Here is a 19,424-nt window from a genome sequence, read left to right on the forward strand (position 1 = left end):
TGGCTGTAACCTCCTCTACAGTCAGCCTGATAGAAGAGTAACTGGGGAAGCTACTACAGGCCTCATGCACTCAGTTAAAATCTGTTATGCCATACCTGCCATAAAAATAATTCAGGTCCTTCAAAAGAGAAGCTATTTATCAGACTGTGTGTCAAAAGCATTTTTCTATCTTGTCTTTTTACTTCAATTTTGCTTTTATTATTTATTTTCCCTCTCATCTCCCTGTTTGTCTCCCTAACCATCTCTTGATCGCCCTTAATAAAAGGATGTTTCTTCTGATTTAGGCATACCTTCAGTTCCTTTGACACCCATAGTTTATTATTCGGAAAAACCTTTACCATTTTATTTTCAATTATATTGCTTTCAAATAACACAGCTGTCTCTGCCAGTTCATGTTCGTTGTCACAGCTGTCAACGAATACGTGCCAATCCGTGTCCTCGAAACAGTCTTTAATCTCATCTTTACACCTCTCAGTGGAAATATGCTCCGCTTTTGTTGCCAGCTTCTCTTGTTTCACTTTTGCTCTATACTTCTGTAAAAGATGGATCTCTATGATCCGATCGACCGAAAAGAACATCTATGATGTTCCTGTAGCACTGCTCCAGTATCCAGAGGCAAGTGGGACAGTCCACATTCAGTACTGTGCAAAAGTCTTGATGCTTTAAAAAAATAAAGCTTTGAAGATGCTTTAAAGATGCTTTAAAAAATAATGAAGTATCTAAATATCAAAGAAAATTGCTATAAAGAGCTGAAAATGGTTAAAGTGACTGTAAAGTGGCCGGAAAATGTTGAAAATTATCAGAGGGACGTATCCACAAATAAACCAAATATACATTCAGTGAGCACTTTATTAGGTATTTATTTGACTTTTATACTTATTAAGTCTTTGCTGCTGTAGCCTATCCACTTTGAGGTTTGACGCGTTGTGTTCAGAGATGCTCTTCTGCATTCCACTGCGTTACTGTCACTTTCCTGTCTGCTTCGACCAGTCTGGCCCTTCTCCTCTGACCTCTCATTAACAAGGTGTTTCTGCCCACAGAACTGCTGCTCGCTGGATGTTTTTTTTTTTCTTGCACCATTCTCTGCAAACTCTAGAGATTGTTGTGCCTGAAAATCCCAGGAGATCAGCAGTTTCTGAGATACTCAAGCTGCCCTGTCTGGCACCAACAATCCACAGTCAAAGTCACTTAGATCACATTTCTTCCCCATTCTGACATTTGATCTGAAAAACAGCCGAACCTCTTAACCATGTTTGCATGGGTTTATGCTTTTAGTTGCTGTCACATGGCAATAGCAAGCTGCTGTACAGGGCCACCTAATAAAGTGATCACTGAGTGTAAGTGTATATTCAAAATAATGTAAATAACTATAACACTCATTTCAAGTCAGACATAAATTATGTAAATCAGGATCATATGGGTGTGATCTGGACTGCCTCACCACCCCACCTCCCTCCTCAAAATGTTCCGCCTACAAGTGAATTGTATTGGAGAAGGAGGGAGACTGGGAGAGGGGTGAGGTTGATAGAGGGATTAAGAGCTGAAAGCAAGATGCAAACTGCACACAGAAAGGCCCCTGTCGGGATTCAAAGCCTTGACATTGTTGTTGCGAGGTGATGGTATTATCCACTGCACCACCATTCTGCCACATAGCTCATGCTACAATCGCTCTAGAAAAATCTCAATATACAAATGTCAGAGATATGCAATGAGATTAAAACATTTGATCATTAAGTTACCTGCCCCAATAGCTCAGAGTCTGGTAATAAATTGAACATTGGAATAGATGGAAATGTTTACACTGATATAAGTTGATATTGCAATGCATGCGAGTTCTTTTAATTTTACTGATGCTTAATACATACCATAATAGCATCATTCAATGTAGTTTGCAGTTATTCACAGATTTACCTTTACAGTCACTTCTAAACAAACAAAATCAAATCAAATTTGCTGTTTTCTACTGACGCGCTTATGCAGAAAACAAAAGAAAAAGGCCAAATTTATATGACAAAATCTCAGGTGCCTAAGACTCTTGCACAGTACTGTATCCTGGACGATTAGGCAGATGTATTGTTAGGTTGCATGTATTAAAATACCCCAGAACAAACATGGGCTGGTCCACTGAGCACATCAATGCGTTATTGCGATTATACATGCAGCCCTCTCGTTGTTGGCCCTGGCACATAAACTAAAATTATAGTCAGTTGGCCAAATTCCAGAGGGAGATAAAATGGTCCTAAAGGACACTGTATCTCAAAGTCTCGGGTACATATCTGTTCTCGTATACAGATTTTAGACGCCCATTTATCATCCCAAAATATGCACAGATCACCTCTTTCCCGATTTGATTTCACCTGTCTGCTCTGATCATGGTATAGCCACTGAGAGCCTTGTCTGAACTCATCATTGTAGTTCATTATGGTATAGATATGTATATAGTTAATTAATATCTTGTTTCTCAGTTATACATTTCACGGTGTTTTATTGACATGGCATTACACCATGTACGAGCGTGAGCGTCCATGCATCTGTTCAATTTATAGATATAAAATGTTATAAAATACAGTATTACACAGTATTTTCAGTCATAATTTCAGAAATATCTTGGAAAAAGCTTCTGTCTAAACCTGGATGGTCCTGTTTTGTCACATTTCTCCCATTTCAGTCAGCCTGTGAGAAGACCTTCTCCGTCATGCATCATGTTATACAGAGGACTATCTCCTATGCTCATGGTAAGACACAAGAGTGTGTGTTCACACATACAGTGCTGTGCAGTATTTGGACAGCGATATAATTTTGTTATTTCGGCTCTGTGCTCAACCACATTGGATTTGAAATGAAACTTATTGAAACAAGTGTGGACTGTCACCTTTAATTTTAGGGTATTTACATTCATATTATGTGATCTATGTAAGAATTACTACCCTTTACACATAGTCCCCCCCCCCATTTTAGGGGTCCAAAATTGGACGGTTTGCTTCTCAACTGCTTTCAGTGTCTAGTCTTAATTCTAGGCCTTTGTCAACATCAGGATCAGAGTTGTGCCAAAAGAACAGAAATTGTACCACTGTCCAAATACTTATGGACTACACTGTAGAGTATGTGTGTGCAAGTGCGGGTATGTGATTTTTGTCTTGTATCCCCAAAAGTTCTTTATGCCATTTTTTTCCCTCCTGATCTGGAGTGCTTATTTGTAATTGTAGGCTTGCTGTATTCCAAAGTAAACACATGACGGTCATTGGTGTTGTATGATCTTCATAATCTCTTTCCGTCTCTTTTCCGTCCTTCCCTCTTTTCTCTCTTTCCCTCCTTCTCTTTCTTAATGTTCCTCTCCGCCTTCCTTTTCCCGTCTCCCTCCACCTCTTCCTCAGACATGGCAGGCCCGGGCCGGAGACCCAGCCCGGCGCAGTTGGAGTTGCGTATGATCCAGAGCAAAGCCGACATCGAGGACCCGGCCATCGTGGTGGAGGCCACTGTGCTATAGAGCACCCTCCCCCCCCCCTCCCCCCCTTCCCCACCACTCCTCCTCTACCCTTCCCCCCCTCTCCCCACCCCACCCCACCCCAATACACAACCGCACAATGTATAGATGTTGTACATTTTGACCTGTAATGTGACATTGCCTTAGAAACAGAGCACAACATTTCCATGAGCCGAGTTCAGCAGGGTACCGAGGGTGGAGGGCGGGGGAGGAGGGGAAGGGTGGGGGAGAGGGCTCCTCGATCGCACTCTCGCTCCCTCGCCCTCCGAATCCCTCTTTGAGCTTCTCTAACCTCTTTACAAGTCCTGCACATACAGTCCCACAATGCCCCTGGAACTGTGTCTCCCACACAAATGCCCAGAATCCCAAGCTGTCCTCTAACTTGGGATCAGGGTTAAGAGGGCAAAGGGTACAATAGGTCAGTGCTTTTGGGCTTGTTTGTTTTTTTGCACTGCCTGTAGAACGTAGATGAACTTCCAGTCCTGGAGGGCCAGTGTGTCTGCTGGTTTCAGAACTTAGCCTCGTAATAACCGCAAGTCATTGACTGGCGAACGGGTCCACGCGTCTGGTATCGAAGGCCTATAGTGGCTGTTGAATTTAAGGAAGCCACAAAACCCTCCTGACATTAAGGCCCTTCAGGAGTTGTTGGCTCATTTTCTTGAAAAATAGACTTCAGGGCTCTGAGTGGCCACGTTACCTTCACGTTATCTTCAAGCGCTCTTAATTGGCCCTTGTCAAGCCATGGTCCTTTTGTGGTCTTGTTTTGGTCCCATTGTGAGTCTGTTTCAGTCCTGTTGAGGTTAAAAACATGAGGAAATCCTTGAGTCCTTGGAAGTTAAGAAACGGGTACTGTAGGTGTGACCATACACCCATATCATGTATATAATAATTGATTGGACCCATCCTCTCTTAGCCTCATGCAAAAAAAAGAAAAAGAAAACAAGTTCAAAGACAAAAGGCATAAAATTCTGTTTGCATTGGAGGGGCTTCTGTAGTGGATGAGTCTTGACTTTGTGCTCGAGTTCGATTTAATCCACAATTGTGACATGTATTCATGAATCATTTCCAGTAGCTCTACTGCAGTGGTTTTGAGAAAGTGTCTCCCATTGTACTCATGTGAATCATGGTTGTCATATGCAATTTCTGAACCTTGCACATTTCCAACAATGTGATTTTGTTGTTGTTCACTTTGAAATGGGAGAAGTCTGTCATTTCAAAGTTTAAACTGTAAGATTTGTAGATGTTTTTACTGTTTTGTTTGATAGTCCCTTTTATGACATGCAATAATTTATTATTTTTTACATTTCATTTTAACGATATTACTTGCAATGATAATCATACAAAACTGGTCTATACATGAACACAACCATTTAGCTTAGTCGTATTTCATTGTTATTTAATATTTTTATTTATTCATTTTTAAACAGCATATCATAGAAAGAGAGATGTGTATAAAATATCAAACTGCCTCTAGTTCAGTGTAAAGAAGAGCAAACAAGAAGCTGTTTGTCTGTGCCAACAATGAAATCAACCCGTATTTACAAAAAGTGCCAAATTACCAGTTGCTGCTTGGTTATATTAATGTAAATTACAAATAAAAAGATGAACTTTTTAAATTAAAATGACTGATTTCCGTTGCTGGTCTTGTTAATTTCCCCAGCTGTGATTGCGATTCTGGTCCTGTAATATAGTGAATTTTTTAACCATTATTTTTTAATGTCATATCATCATAATCAACTGCAATTTTGCAGCTGTCTAGCAACATGCATTTCCCACAGTCCATTGCAGTCCAACATGGCTTCCTCGTAGACCTGCAGTCTTCTGTCCATTCCATCATCCTAATGGTTTTCAGTTCAAACCTCTTCATTTTGAGGGCGTGAGAGCACTGGGGTTGGGGATTGGAGCGGGCATGTCTGTGCAGGACCAAGGAGGTTAGCCCAGCTCTGACTGACACATACTGACTCTTAAGCTTTCCATGAACCTGTGAACTGTTTAATCTCTGTTCCAGCTGTGCGTATGTGTACGTGTGTATGTGTGTCTGTCGTCTGTAAGTGGGGTTTGGGGGGTGGGGGGGTGGTTGAGGGGGCCCCTTGTGTTTCCAAGCTTTTCTTCTTCAAGGGAAGAAAGAAAAAGTGAGAAGTTCTATACCCACCAGCAGTGGGAAATGGTTTCGCTTCCGGCATTTTCTTGGTAGAACAGTTTCTGTACATTTAGACCGACCAAAGTTAAAATACTTTTTCACCCCGTCTCTATGGATGAGCGCAAACGGCAGGTGCTGTGTGTGTATGTGTTCATGTATGTGCACATGCACCTGCCTGGGGCATAAAAAAACCAGAAGTATCCTGGCATAATCAGGAGCCTCCAAAGGTACCAGTTAGCTTTACCAGAGCGCGCACATTGAGCGTGTGAGAGATGGTGTGTGTGAGCGTGCGTCTTCTGGCAAGATGACTATGATGACCCTATTAAAAGAGCTGCCCAGGGCGGGGGGCTCATGTGACCAAACTAGCCCAGGTATCCCAGTGCATGCCCTGCAGGAAACCATGGCAACCATTCCAGACACTGCTGACGCAGTGTAGCGCCCCCCCCCCCCCCCCCCCCCCCAAGAGAAAAAAAGACTGAGGAGGGTCTTCAGTTGCTTGAAGAAGAAAAAAAAGAAGGTGTAAATACGTGTAAATATGTAAATGGAGAGAAAATTTGTGCAGAGTGTGGTAAAACCATGTGGGTTAGTGTGCCAGCTCTGGTATAGTTCATAGCCATCAGTGCAAACCCAAGCTGGTTTTCTGTCCTTAGCCAAACCCCCCCTCCCCATTCTTTATGGTGCCTGCCAGAGCAGAACTTGCCTCCCCACCACCCTCAGCACAATGGTCTTTAACTCTGACCCTGCAGAATTGCAGTTATTACTCAGCGGTTAAAGTGGCAGTTTCCAAAAATGAAATTAAGGTATGTTTCCACAAAGCGCTATCTATCCTTCCAGATAGTTCTTTAGTTTAGATGAGTTTTCTAGATATCTGCTGCAGGTCACCCTGATAGAATAGCCCATATTTTACAAGTCCCATATTTCTGTGGCACTCTGCACCTAAAATTGACATTGGAAACTAAACTGGAATGTCTATCCAAATAACTATAACAATATAATTACACCCATTAATATCTCAACCATGAATGTGAAAGTTGTTATGTGCTTTGATAAAGTAAGTTGCTCACAAGTTCCCATATTGAAACTACGACATGGTTACATCACCAAAAGTCAAGTTTCAGACTAGTCCACCTGCACAGGACTTTTCTTGGACATACACAGTTGGCATACTTCATTAGAAGTAGTCCTCAATTAAATGATTAGCTCTCTGGATGTCTGTGAGTAAACGTGGCATTACATTTTGAAAGAGATGTTACTGTTCAGTTTTTTTAATGTCAATTAAGAATTCATTCAAAATATGTGTCAGTTGAGGTCTTTTATCAGGGTGAACTGCAGTGGATATCTAGAAAATGGTCATAAACTCATAAAGATATGAAGTAAAATCTTAGCGAAACAATCTGGATAGATAGATAGTACTCTGGGCAAGTCAAAACATAGCTTAATGTCATTTTTGGTCAACTGCCCCTTGAACAATTAAGGAACTTCATGACCTATTATATTCCCAGGGATGGGGACCACTGGCTCACAGAATCTGGCTTGCAGCATATTAAAAATAATATAAACATATATATATATATATATATAACATATATATATATATATAATATAATATAATATATGTGTTATATATATATATATATAACAAAGATGTTTAAAATTCTGACTGGACCAAACTGAATCACAGAAAATGCCCTCCCTTTCTCCCATACCACGGTCTTGCACAATATAGCTATATTTGCCCCATAGTTTTGACCACTGTGCCGCCAGGAGTGCTGCGGCTGGTCTACGCAGGGCCAGCAGTGAAGCGTCTCGATCGCATGCGCGTGCTCCGCAGTCTGTGTACAGGAAACGGGTTACGACACCTCCAATATCGATGATTCCAGCGCCGGCTGACGGTGTCGGGCGAAGCGAACTGTGATTTCCCCGAGTGCGCGTGAACGCCCCCTGCCTCCTCGCCTTCGTGTCTGTATCTGTCCCTTAGCAGTTAAAACAGTGACCACCAGTCTTTGCTTGGCTCTTCGTTTTTGGTTTTTATTTGTCGTTGTTTTTTTTGGTTTCTTATTTTTGAAGATGTTTATTTTTCAATTTTCTTTTCTTAATGGGAGAATAAAAATAAATCAATAAAAGTGTATGACTGTTTGGTAAAGTTTTTAGTGATTTGGTTTTTTAGTCTGAGTATTTTATATCATGTTAAAACAAAGATTGTAGTGTACAAATCCACATTTATAATACATAATATGTATGTTATGATGCAATAAATAGAAAATTATGATTATATTATCCAACTGGGTTGTCTGTGTGTCTTTGACGGTGAACTTTCGCAGGGTTGGTGGATATTGCTGCAGTATCTCAACTGCTCAGCTACAAACAACGGGACACTGACAGGAGTTGATTACAAGTGGACAAGCCCATCACCATAAATAACATCCCTGCATATGCCCTTACCTCTGAATTCCCAACTGCCTTTATCCACGAGGCCTGCGTTCCCCGACCGCTTTTGGAGCCCATTTCAATGACATTTACTTTATTGTTCTGAAAACGATAGCTTCTGCCAAGTGCAAATATACTGTTCTGAAAATGGCAAGCAAAATCACCCATAAATCTCTGCTCGGGCAGTGCTGCTCAATCCATTACACCCTGCTGTCACTTTGATTAGGGCTATTTGTTACTCTTATTATCTGTGCTTGTGCCATTAAATCACGAGTGCTCACATTATCGTAACCCCTGCTTTTCTGTAAACTGAGCTCCCACCTCCTCCCCCAGCTTTGTCAAATGAACATTCTCTCTTCTGCGCCATTCCATAACCGTGCTGTGCTCGCTGTAAACTGAAATAAGATGGTGGAGGTAAGCTGGGAACGATCTCTGAGCTTCTGTGTCCCAGAAATACACACGCAGCTGTAGCCCCTGGACCGGAGCTGTTCTGGAGTATATGGCCAAAGGGGCTGACCAGTGGAATCTGAAACTGTAGAGACCATGTAGCCCAAATGATATAAAATTCGTAACGTCTGTATATATATTGAAATAACTCATGGATTGCAGCTTTTTATTGTTTTTTGGAAAGTACCTGATTAGCTGGGAATACATGCCTGACAGAATTAACCTGGTTTCATTTTTTGGTCACAAGGCTGCACTGACAGCTGTGTTGCTTGTTCTGCAACATATATATTTCATAATTTCATAAATATTGACGCCACATAATAAACTTCACTAATCATTGATTACTGATCTGACAGAGGGCAAATTCTCAGTTCATTTTCCGAGTAATTTTTATGATTAACATAATCCAAGAATGCAGTCAGTCCTATTCAGTAATCACGACCAGCAGGGGGTGGAAGAAGAGCATAAATGAAATATGTGAATTGCTAAAATTAGCTGTTTTCCTTGTTGCAATAAATTGCTAAAATCTTTTTCAAATTATATATGAAACGTATTTATATAGCAATAATCTTACTGACAGGTGTTCCCTAATTGTGCCAAGGGCAATTTCATAGCAATGTCAACCTGAGCATGAAAATATAAACTTACTTCACAATTAAACCACTTTCACATTTACCCTTCGGGTATATATTTTGTACATACTTAATTTGTTCATTGTATTAATGAAACAGCATGTTATTACCATTACAGTGCAGGATGCATTGTCACAAAAATAGGTCTACAATTGAAAATTGAATAAATTCTCATCATAATCATACCTCCAAACACCTGTCTGACAGATCAGTAACACTCTTCAGGAGGCTGGTATGAATGTGTCAGTGACTATGGTGCACAGAAGACTCGACAAAAGAACTACAGAGCCTACACTGCAAGATGTGAACCATTAGTCAGACGTAAAAACAGGATGGCCAGGTTACAATTTGCGAAGTATATGAAAGAGCATGCAGAGTTCTAGAAAAAGGACAGAGGAGACCTAGGCTGACTTGTATCTGGCAAGGACCTGCCCGAGAACCAAAGCATCCCCCACTTCATCTCTGAAACAAAGTGGTGAGGGTCTTAACGTTTAGGCATGTACTGCTGCCACAGGTACCTGCTAACTTGTCTTCACTGATGGTGTAATTGCTGATAGAAGAAGCTGAATGACTTCTGAAGCCTCTTATGTGCTAAAATTCTGCGAAATGCCTCCAAACTCACTGGATGATGCTTCATCCTGTAGCAAGACAATGATCCTAAACAGACTGCTAAAGCAACAACAAAAAGATTTCAAAGCCAAAACTGGAAAGTCATTCATCCGATCTGAATCTATGTGTACATGCATTTCGTATGCTGAACAGGACAAATAACCACCAAAAATGGCAGAAGCTGAAGATGCATTTCAGACCTGGAAAGTGACAATCTTTCATTTGAGGACATTTACAGCCATGTAAATGTCGATGTAGGAATGACATCCCTTTTTACACATAGTCCCTCCATTTTAGGGGACCAAAGGTAATCGGACAGTTGGCTGCTATGCTGTAACAGATTAGTCAGGTCTATTCAATTGCTGCATTGTGCAGGTATAAGAAATTTCAGTATCTAGTTCTAGGCTTTTGATTGCCTTTGGAGTTTGTTATTGGCGTTTGTCATGAGGACCAGAGTGCCAATCACAGTCAAGGAAGCCATTATGAAAAGACATACACCAAACAATATGCTTACCAAAGTAAATCATTAAAGGCGGTGTGTTAATGTAGTTTCATTAAGTAACAATTAACTTTAGGGTTTTTTCCATTTTGGTTCAAAAGTTGACAGCACTTTTTATACATGCAATGAGCTCCATAATTTTTGGGAAAACCATTTTCTGTAATAGACAATTGTAGATTTGTTATGAAACAATGCAGTGAGATCAATTTCTGGTGTAGCCTACTGTATTCCCACATTTGGAATGAAATAATGTGTTCTATATTTGTATTTTGTCCGCATGAAACTCTACATATGAAAAAGTTACGAAATGAAATGGTGTAATGTGTCGTCGTATTTTACCCAAAAGGACTCAAACAATGGGACGCACCTTTGCAATAAACGGTCAGACACACGCCGTGGGAGGGAGATGCGGCGCCCCCGGGATGTTCGTCGTTGTTTACCGCATGGAGAGAGAGAGAGCGCCAACACCAATAAAAAGAAATAATAAAAGGTCTTCACCCCTCCCCCTCACAGGTTTCAGGCAAAAATAATAAGCACAATGAACTAAAATAAAAATACGAAAGGCAAAAGAAAATAAAACCGAGCGACAGCTGTTCAGCTGGCCGCCTCTGCCTTTTCAGGCGTGTCTTCCCCCCAATCGCTCGGCTCTACCGAAGGATAACGGAAATAAAATGACATAAAAACCATTACACAAAACTGGGATGTGAGTGAAAAAACAAGTTCAGTGAGCTTTTTCAAAAAGCCATTAAATGTAGTTGACTGAAAAGACATATTTTTGTGACAATGCACCCTGCAATGTTATTTGTAACAACATGCCGTTTCATTAATACAATGGGCAAATTAATCAAATTTAAAAACTATACACCCTAAGGGTAAATGTGAAAGAAGTTTAATTGGGGAGTAAGTATGTTTATTTTTCATTACTGTGGAATTTCCCACTTCTCAATAATGTCACAAATAGTCAATTATGTGACCATTTCGTTCCATTACCATTGAATCAATTTGGCAGCCATCTTGAAAATATTCAAAACCATTTCAGATAGTTTTCTTAATGTCAAAACTGACATTCAGAACCATTTCGGATGACAACAAATGGTTTATGCTAGAATTTGATTGGAAATGAGATATTCAAACAATGTGCATTTCAGTTGAGTCACATCCATAATGCTGGTATTTCCTCATAAAAACCAAAAATTGCTATTTTTATGTTCAGCCAAGTCTCCTCGATTACATGGATATCAAACTTTCTGCATTAGACTTTAAAATTCAGTTTTTAGAAAGTGTATAATCTCCTCAAAATACCTGTGTTTTTGTGTCACATCCATTTTTCTGGCCCTTCCACTCAGCAAAGTGAGTGCGAATGAAATTATGCATTAACTTTTTTATCATGTTAGAAGAGTACACTTCTTGAGGGATTTTGTTTGACATTTTGTGTCCAAATGTCACATCCATAACGCTGGGATTGCCCCTAATTATCGACTTATACCTTATTTCCATTACTACCAAGCATGTTATTAAGGATGTGCGCATTAAATACCTTTAATACCTCACTCATATGCACCTTATATAAATCATGCATGATATAAATGCAGCAGCACGGATGGTGCAGTGCCGCCTCACAGCAAGGAGGTCCTGGGTTCGAATCCCCGTCGGCCGGGGCCTCTCTGTGTGGAGTTTGCATGTTCTCCCCGTGTCTGCGTGGGTTTCCTCCGGGTACTCCGGTTTCCTCCCACAGTCCAAAGACATGCAGGTTAGGCTGATTGGAGAGTCTAAATTGCCCGTAGGTATGAGTGTGTGAGTGAATGGTGTGTGTGCCCTGCGATGGACTGGTGACCTGTCCAGGGTGTATTCCTGCCTTTCGCCCAATGTATGCTGGGATAGGCTCCAGCCCCCTGCAACCCTGTTCAGGATAAGTGGGTTCAGATAATGGATGGATGGATGGATGATATAAATGCTATGATAGCTTCATAAATTATATCAGACCAACCTTCACTTGCACACAAGCAGTTCTCAAATATCCAAGCCGACACACTACTCATGAGAATATATTTTATTAACCGCCAAATATAGCATTCATTTCCTCATCCCAAGTGTCAAAACAACTTGAAATTTCATGACAAAGTTGACTGACAGGTTGTTTCTTTATACAAAATAGATTTAAAAAAATCCACTAAGCGGTTCTATGGGCTGCCATAGACTCCCTTAGGAGAAACTGTAATAAAAGTGAACATTTATCATTCTCACCGTTAGTGCCTGGCCCCTAATAATAGTAGTGAAACTACTGTTTTCAGACGAATTGCTTGAGAAACTGAACCGGAAGCGTAGTGCCTCTTGAAGCCGCTGGTGCTCCCCTGCCGCCGTACACTTGTGAAAGAGGAGGATGGACTCGTAACAGACAAAGACACGTTCATAACATTGCAGTGTAATGCCGGTTTGTAGCGCAATCAATTTTGCTTTACTTGTGAAATCTACAGTCCTGTAAAACGAAGCAACCACTAACTGGACTGGGCCACCCTGCGATTGACCAGACACCAACCACAGAAAGCAGGTATTTAACGATTGTTTGCCTGTAAATGTTATCTAGTCTAGTCAACCAATAATCGCAAGGTGTAATAGCTGTCTGGCTAAATTGCTAACCAGCTATGCTATGTGTCGGTTAATTTGCAAGCATGTTTTTTTGGTTTTTACCTTATAAGCTTGCTCTGTCTTTGGGTCATGTCAGATGCAGCTGGGTTTGTCATAATCATATTGGGAATTGTAGCAGAACTGATGAAACCATGCCTAGCTCATGTGCGTACTAGCTAACGCAGCTACCGATGAAGTTGTATGAACGCGCTACCTAGCTAACACCCTAGTTTTCCTCTGCAGTGGTCGGTTACCTAGTTTGGACTTTTGAGTTTAACTAGCACTGCCTATAAATCTTTACGTGTTGCTAACCTAACTAGCTCTAAAAGTAAACCGATAGGTTGATATTTTACATCAGACCATATTTGGTATGATTCCTGGAGTCTGTTGTGACATATACTAGCTAGTTTAACTTAGACCGCTAACCGTTAAGTTCGAGCTGCTGAAAAGATATGAGCAACCCTGCGTGGTTCCTCTGTCACGCTGAATACCTCATCATGTTATCTCGAGCAGGGTTACTGCAGGACAAGTTCTGTTTCTTTCAGGATATGTAATGGCCTGTTTTACACAACGAGGAATTTACCACGTTTCTGGGTGCAAATGCGCCGGTACATGTGCTGCGATGGTGCGCACCGACGTGCGCGTGCCATTACAAGTGAATCGAACGAACAGCCTTTTTACACGTGGTAGTGTTGGGAACTCTCGTTCAGTTTAGTGAGCCGCATCTTCTGGCTCCGTTGGTTCAAAAGATTCGTTCGTTCCCTTATACTTCCGAAAGTACGGGCATGAGTCTCATGTTTCTCACTTCGTTCGTTCGCTCGCAGCATTGACCTGTATTGATTCGCAGAGTGGACAAGGCGCCCGCGCGTGGCTCCATCAGAATATCACCCGGTCCAGTTACGGAATTGATTTATCATTTCCTGTTTTGACATTAATGTAGTATATCGTTTAATAGCCTATATAACCATAATCATAGACTGCATTCGCTGACGCCGCTTGTTGCCCTGTTATAGCCTATCCCAGTGGTTTTCAATTATTCCGAAGGCACACCAGATATCAAACCAGAGCATTAAGCCACACCAATTTAAAATCATACTAATTCATTATGAAGAATGTCACACACATTATGATCGTGTTATTAGTGAGTTGTGTCCCATATTGAACATAGGTTACACCAGGCTGTCAAATGATTACCAAGCAGATACAGGCTTTCCTTTTTTTTTACAGACAATCAGCATCATTTATCGAAAAACATGTGTGGATTGGAGCACGCAAAAACATTATATTAATTGAACAGCATGTCTTTTCATAGGGGGCAGGTATACATGCAAACACTCGCACATGCATCAGTGGTCGTGTTAGCCAATGGAATATTGCGTTTTTTAAACACAGGGTATTTAAAATGTGCTTTTTAGAGCAATTCACTTGCGTTATGATAAATATCTGTGCCATAATAAGCCCTCAATAATAACATAATAAATGTATAGCATCCCCTTGCCTAGGAAGAAAATAATCAGCGATACATTGCATAGTTGCATTTGCACAAGAATGATGGGTTTGTTTTCACTCATGGATTATAGCAACCCGCTTCTCATATGTGAGTGGCAGGCTGATTTGAAAACGTAATCAAGTTATTATGAAAGTAATGGGGGGTTTTTTTCATCAAATTCTTTTTTGATTAACTGATGATATGTTAACGCCACAGACTCATTTAAATCACTGTCTTTTGGGTTATGAGGCAGTATAGGTTTTAGAGACTGTGAGCCATGCAGCAGTACAACTAGCACTACTGGGGCATGTTGGAACGCTGTCTTCCAACATGCCCCTGCCTGTTATAAATGTATCAGCCACAGTAACTTTTAAAGTAACTTGTATATTCCATGTGTAACTGGACATAGATATCGAAGAAATGTAAAGTTGGAAAATGCTTCATACATCAGTTTGAAGCCATGTCAATTACAGAGATATTCACTCAGTGACCATTTAAATAGCCTGGACACCAGTTTGTTAATGCAAGTATTAGGCAATCATGTGGGAACAACTCAATGCAAAAATGCATGCAGCCCTGGTCAAGGGGTTCAGACCAAACATGATAATGGGGAAGCAAAGTGATCCAAGAGACTTTTGAGTGTTAAATGATTGTTTGTGCCAGACAGGGTGGTTTGAGTGTCTCAGAAACTGCTGATCTGGGATTTTCACACACAACAGTTTCTACAATTTACAGAGAATGGTGTGGAAAACGGTGATTACCAGTTATGTGGGCAAAAACACCTTGTTAATGGGTGACATTTCTTCGCTGCCTCTGTCCTTGTTACCTTTTCTCACTTCCTTTCCTTCTCCATTGGGTGGAGCTTGGGATGAGGAAAGGCGGTGGTCAAAGTAAGCAATTGGGAAGAGCCCTTCAAGGCCCCATTTTGAGTGCAGGGTGGGATTGCAGGATTGTGGAGTGCAAACTCGGGAGTAGCCTCATACCCCTTGGCTCTCCAGACAGATGCTGCACTAGGCAAGTGCCTATGCCTAGAACTGGCTTATCATCATCATCATCATCATCATCATCATCATAATGTTTAATATTATATGCTCTTGTGTAATACGGAAGATTAGCCTGATGGAATAGGCTACATGTGGAGAAACACACATTCTTGATTCTGGTAATGAAGCTTTGTTAGGATTTGGTGAAAGTTTTAACCAATTTAATAATGTGTAAATGAACTTGAAATTTATACACTTGCAGACCAACTTTGCATTATAGTTATTTATCAGATTCTTCTATCCAAAGCGACTTAATGTTCATTAGACTAAGCAGGGGTCAATATGGGGCTAGGGGCCTTGCTCAAGAGCCCAACCGCTGCACTGATCTTATTGTCGCTAAACTGGGACTTGAACCACCAACTTCGCAGGTCCCAGTCAAGCACCTTGCACTACATCCAAACATATCGCAATGCAAGCAATCATGGGGCGATGTCGTTTTGCAAACCTGTCTTGATATGATCTGAGGTTTTCGCTGTGACAACATCAGAATCAACCAGATAACGCACTGAGCAGTCTCTGTTTTGCACCCTTTTCTTCCTTTCTAGAAAAATTTGTGACTATTTCTAAATTACATTTAGTAAAACTTGGCTGTTTAGCAAACCTTATACTTTCTTTTTCTCATAACGCATAGAAATTAGTAGCACTCTCCTTCCTTCCCAGCGGCTTTTGTGATCACCATTAGTTTACCAAGAGGAGAATTGGAGTTTGGGGTACTGGATTCAGTCAGCATTTTTGTATTCTTCCGCTCTTGCACCAATTTGAAAAATGAGCTCATTTAACTGTGTTTCTGAAAAAGAAAATATCTGTAACACAGCAGTTGCAGTGATAATAAGGAGTCAAAGTTGAGGCCTGTTGTTGATTGAATCCTTCCCAGTGTGTGTCTACTTCATTTTGGCTATAACCCTGACCAAGGCCATCTGGATCTCCTCTCGCCATATGGTCCCCTGGACAGAAACCCCAACCCCCAAACCCCCAAACCCCCAGTGTCCAAATCCCCAGACCTTACCATGGTCTTATTGCTGTCAGTGAGACTCAGAGTGATCTTAGGGCATTTATGTCTATTCATCTCCATGCAAGTCATACATTCATAATACAGTTAGAGGCTGGGATCGTCAGATACCAAGCTTAAAGCTGTCTCTGCTTATCACTTAAGTAATATAAACCTGGTACAGTTAGTGGTAGTTTTTCTATTTAGGATTTTGATTTGGTTTGTTCTTTTGGGTTGGGGGTGGGGAGATTGGATCTTCACTTTAATCTTCCTTCTGGCCTTGTGCTCCCTGTCCACCTGCCCCTTTTGACATTTGACCCCTCCCCCCCCTTGTGTCACCCCTTGAGTCTGACATAGGAAGTGTCCATCGGGAGAATTCTTGTGCATTTCTATCAGAGTTTCTCAAAAAGATGGGCAAATGGCCTACAGTTAAAATGCAGAGAAGCAAAAATTCATATTTTTATGAGAAATATTTTATCATTGAGCACCTCATGCTTTGATTTATCCTCTGAAGCTGCCCAGCAGAAATATGCACATGCAGCATGCCAGATTTGTTGGAGAGTTACTTACAACCGCTGCTTAGTTGGCATTCAGTTTTAGCCAGGACAAAAGTGGTCACCTCAATCACAGCTTCTGCTGGTCTAACGTTGTAGCTACTGAATGGCTGAATTGGTTAGCAATTAATTAGGACTTAAGTTAGCTAATTCATATACTGTATAGTATACAACAGAAGTGATTACACCCCTGTGCAATATCACTTAAATGTCAAAATTGTATCACCTGACAGTAATTGCATTACTTCTAAGTTGAACAGTAAGGTATTATGTAAAATAAAAAACTAACTGTTTACTATGTGAATAATGCAGGCCCCACAGCACAGTAGGAACTCAGTGCAACAAAAGTACACCTTTTCATTTCTGACATTCAAATCTTTTATTTTTTCAATACTTTGTACTGTATGTCCTCCTCGGTAGGATACCAGTGTTGCACAAATTTTTGCCATTCTTCAGAGGCAATTTTTGTCTTGGGGCTTGTGTTGCTCTACCTTTCTCTTTAAAATACCCCAAAGGCATTCTCTTGGATTCAAGTCAGGTGACATACTTGGCCGGGCCATAGTTTTCACTCTTTTCTTCTTTAGAAACTCTTGCGTGATTTTGCCAGTGTACCATTATTTTAGTATATCCACAGGCATTCATGGTGCCATCTATAAATGTCATCTCCCCAACACTTTTTGCACTCATGCAGCCCCATATCATCACACCCCCACCCCCGTGCTTCACTGTCAGGACTATGCATTCACTGTGGTAGTCCTGGCCAGGTTCACGCCAAACATGCTGGACCCCATCTGAGCCAAACAAATTTATCTTGGTCTCATCTGACCACAGAATGTGCTCCCAATATTCATCAGGCTTGATTTCATGCTCTTTAGCAAAGTTTAATCTTGCAGTTTTGTGCCGAAGAGCAAGCAAGGGTTTTTTTCTTGGACGCCGTCCATAGTTATGCACTGTCTGAGCTCTCACAGAAACTCTGATTTCTGTTCATAACCCCTGTGCCAAGTCTGAAGCACCTCCCCGTCTGTTTTTCAGAGCTAGATTGTGCAAGTAGCGCACTGTCCGTGGCGTCATTTTAGGAGGGCGGCCACTGCGGCACTGATTAGTGGTACTATAGCTCATTTGATACCTCCTGATTACTGCTGCAACTGTGTTTCTACTGATTTTAAGTTGGTAGCCAATCTTCCTGTATCCTTTTCCATCTTTGTGAAGTCTCACAGTCAAGAGTTTTCATTTCCTCCGGCAATTCTTTTCCTTGTGGAGCCTTGACGCAGACATGCAGATAGACACAGCCTACTTTGAGGTCTGTATTTTCAATATAGTCTTTCTCAAGGTTTGTTTTTGATTGTTCATTAGTGGAAATTCTCTACTTGTCAACCTAGAAATAATGCAATTATTGACCATTCAAGAACATTCCTCTTTGGCCCTGAAAAGCACGTTGCTTGCTTTAGCAGTTTCTGCTGCTAGGTATAGCATCTAGTGAGGTTTGAGGCTTTTGGTTGACCTTATTGGCCAAAAAAGAAAGAAAGAAAGAAACATTTGTCACTGTCCAAATACTTATGGAGTGCACTGTATATCGCAACAACACATTTTACTCTACCGTGAACATACCTTTTGAGGGCAATGGAGCAGAAATACGAAATTTCACTAATGTTAACATAATATTGGAGGGCAATGTATAGGATAGACAAATGTGGAAGAGCTGACTGGAAATCAGGGTTGGGAAGGAAAACTGTCGTTTGCACGTTTTCTGGGAAGGGAATAGAACATCTGAAATTCTTTAGTCCTTAGAAGCAGAGTGAGCATAACATTGTCTGTTGCCGTTATGCTTTAATCACACTGTATACCCGAAGGTGTGTACCATGTCTTGCTGGGACAGGTTGTTGACTGGTTGGGCCAGAGTATTCAGCTCAGCTCAGAAGTTCTCTCACACACCTACATGTGCACATGTGCACACAGTCATTACATTAATGGCATTTGGCAGACGCTGTTATCCAGAGCGACGTACAGTCATGTACATGTACATGCAAGCAATGGTTACTCTATCATTGAAGTGAGACGATTGAGCTGAAGAGTGTGTCTGTGCATGCGCGTGTGTGAAATAGACAGTGGGATAATATCTTTATCTGCCCATGTGTGAATGAGTGAGTGTATGTGTGTTCACATAGGTTGGTTTTACCAGCCAGTTTGCCTTGGCAGAGCACTTCCTCTCCTCTTTTTTCATTTAGCCAGCTGTGGCCTGTGTTCCAATAAAGGAAGGGATTTATTGCAGGAACATATTGTAACAAAAACAGATGACCCCTCACTATGCCAGTGGGTGGAGACTAGTCTGTTAGATACAGATGGCAGTCTCAATGTATTTTTGATTGCCTAAATGTAGTCATTTTCCACTTATTTGTTTGTTTCGATTGTTTTGTCTGGTCCTCAGAATGTGCCAGCTTTTTGATGCTTAGATTGTTATAGTGGTCTGTTTTTCACACTGTTCTGCTC

At 41.0% G+C, this 19,424-nt stretch overlaps 2 protein-coding genes across 6 annotated transcripts in view; both read left to right on the forward strand.

Annotated features, from left to right (window-relative positions):
* Positions 1 to 5,106, forward strand: part of pdxka (pyridoxal (pyridoxine, vitamin B6) kinase a) — a 31,908-nt gene extending 26,802 nt beyond the window's left edge. For all 3 annotated transcript variants that reach the window (XM_061234870.1, XM_061234872.1, XM_061234871.1), the window contains exons 10-11: positions 2,669 to 2,735; positions 3,375 to 5,106. In XM_061234870.1, coding sequence (XP_061090854.1) covers positions 2,669 to 2,735; positions 3,375 to 3,487 — 180 coding nt within the window. In that variant the 3' untranslated portion in view covers positions 3,488 to 5,106. The remainder of the gene's footprint in view (positions 1 to 2,668; positions 2,736 to 3,374) is intronic.
* Positions 5,107 to 12,547: 7,441 nt separating this feature from the next.
* The window catches only part of LOC133124618 (1-acyl-sn-glycerol-3-phosphate acyltransferase gamma-like), a 29,762-nt gene continuing 22,885 nt past the window's right edge, over positions 12,548 to 19,424 (forward strand). For 2 of the 3 annotated variants that reach the window (XM_061235974.1, XM_061235973.1), the window contains exon 1: positions 12,548 to 12,786. The gene's annotated coding sequence lies outside the window, so the exon portion shown is untranslated. Of the gene's footprint in view, positions 12,787 to 18,116; positions 18,238 to 19,424 lie in introns of those variants that run through there. The other variant, XM_061235975.1, reaches the window with a different exon arrangement.

Source organism: Conger conger, chromosome 3, assembly GCF_963514075.1.
Source record: "Conger conger chromosome 3, fConCon1.1, whole genome shotgun sequence".
Taxonomy (NCBI): Eukaryota; Metazoa; Chordata; class Actinopteri; order Anguilliformes; family Congridae; genus Conger; species Conger conger.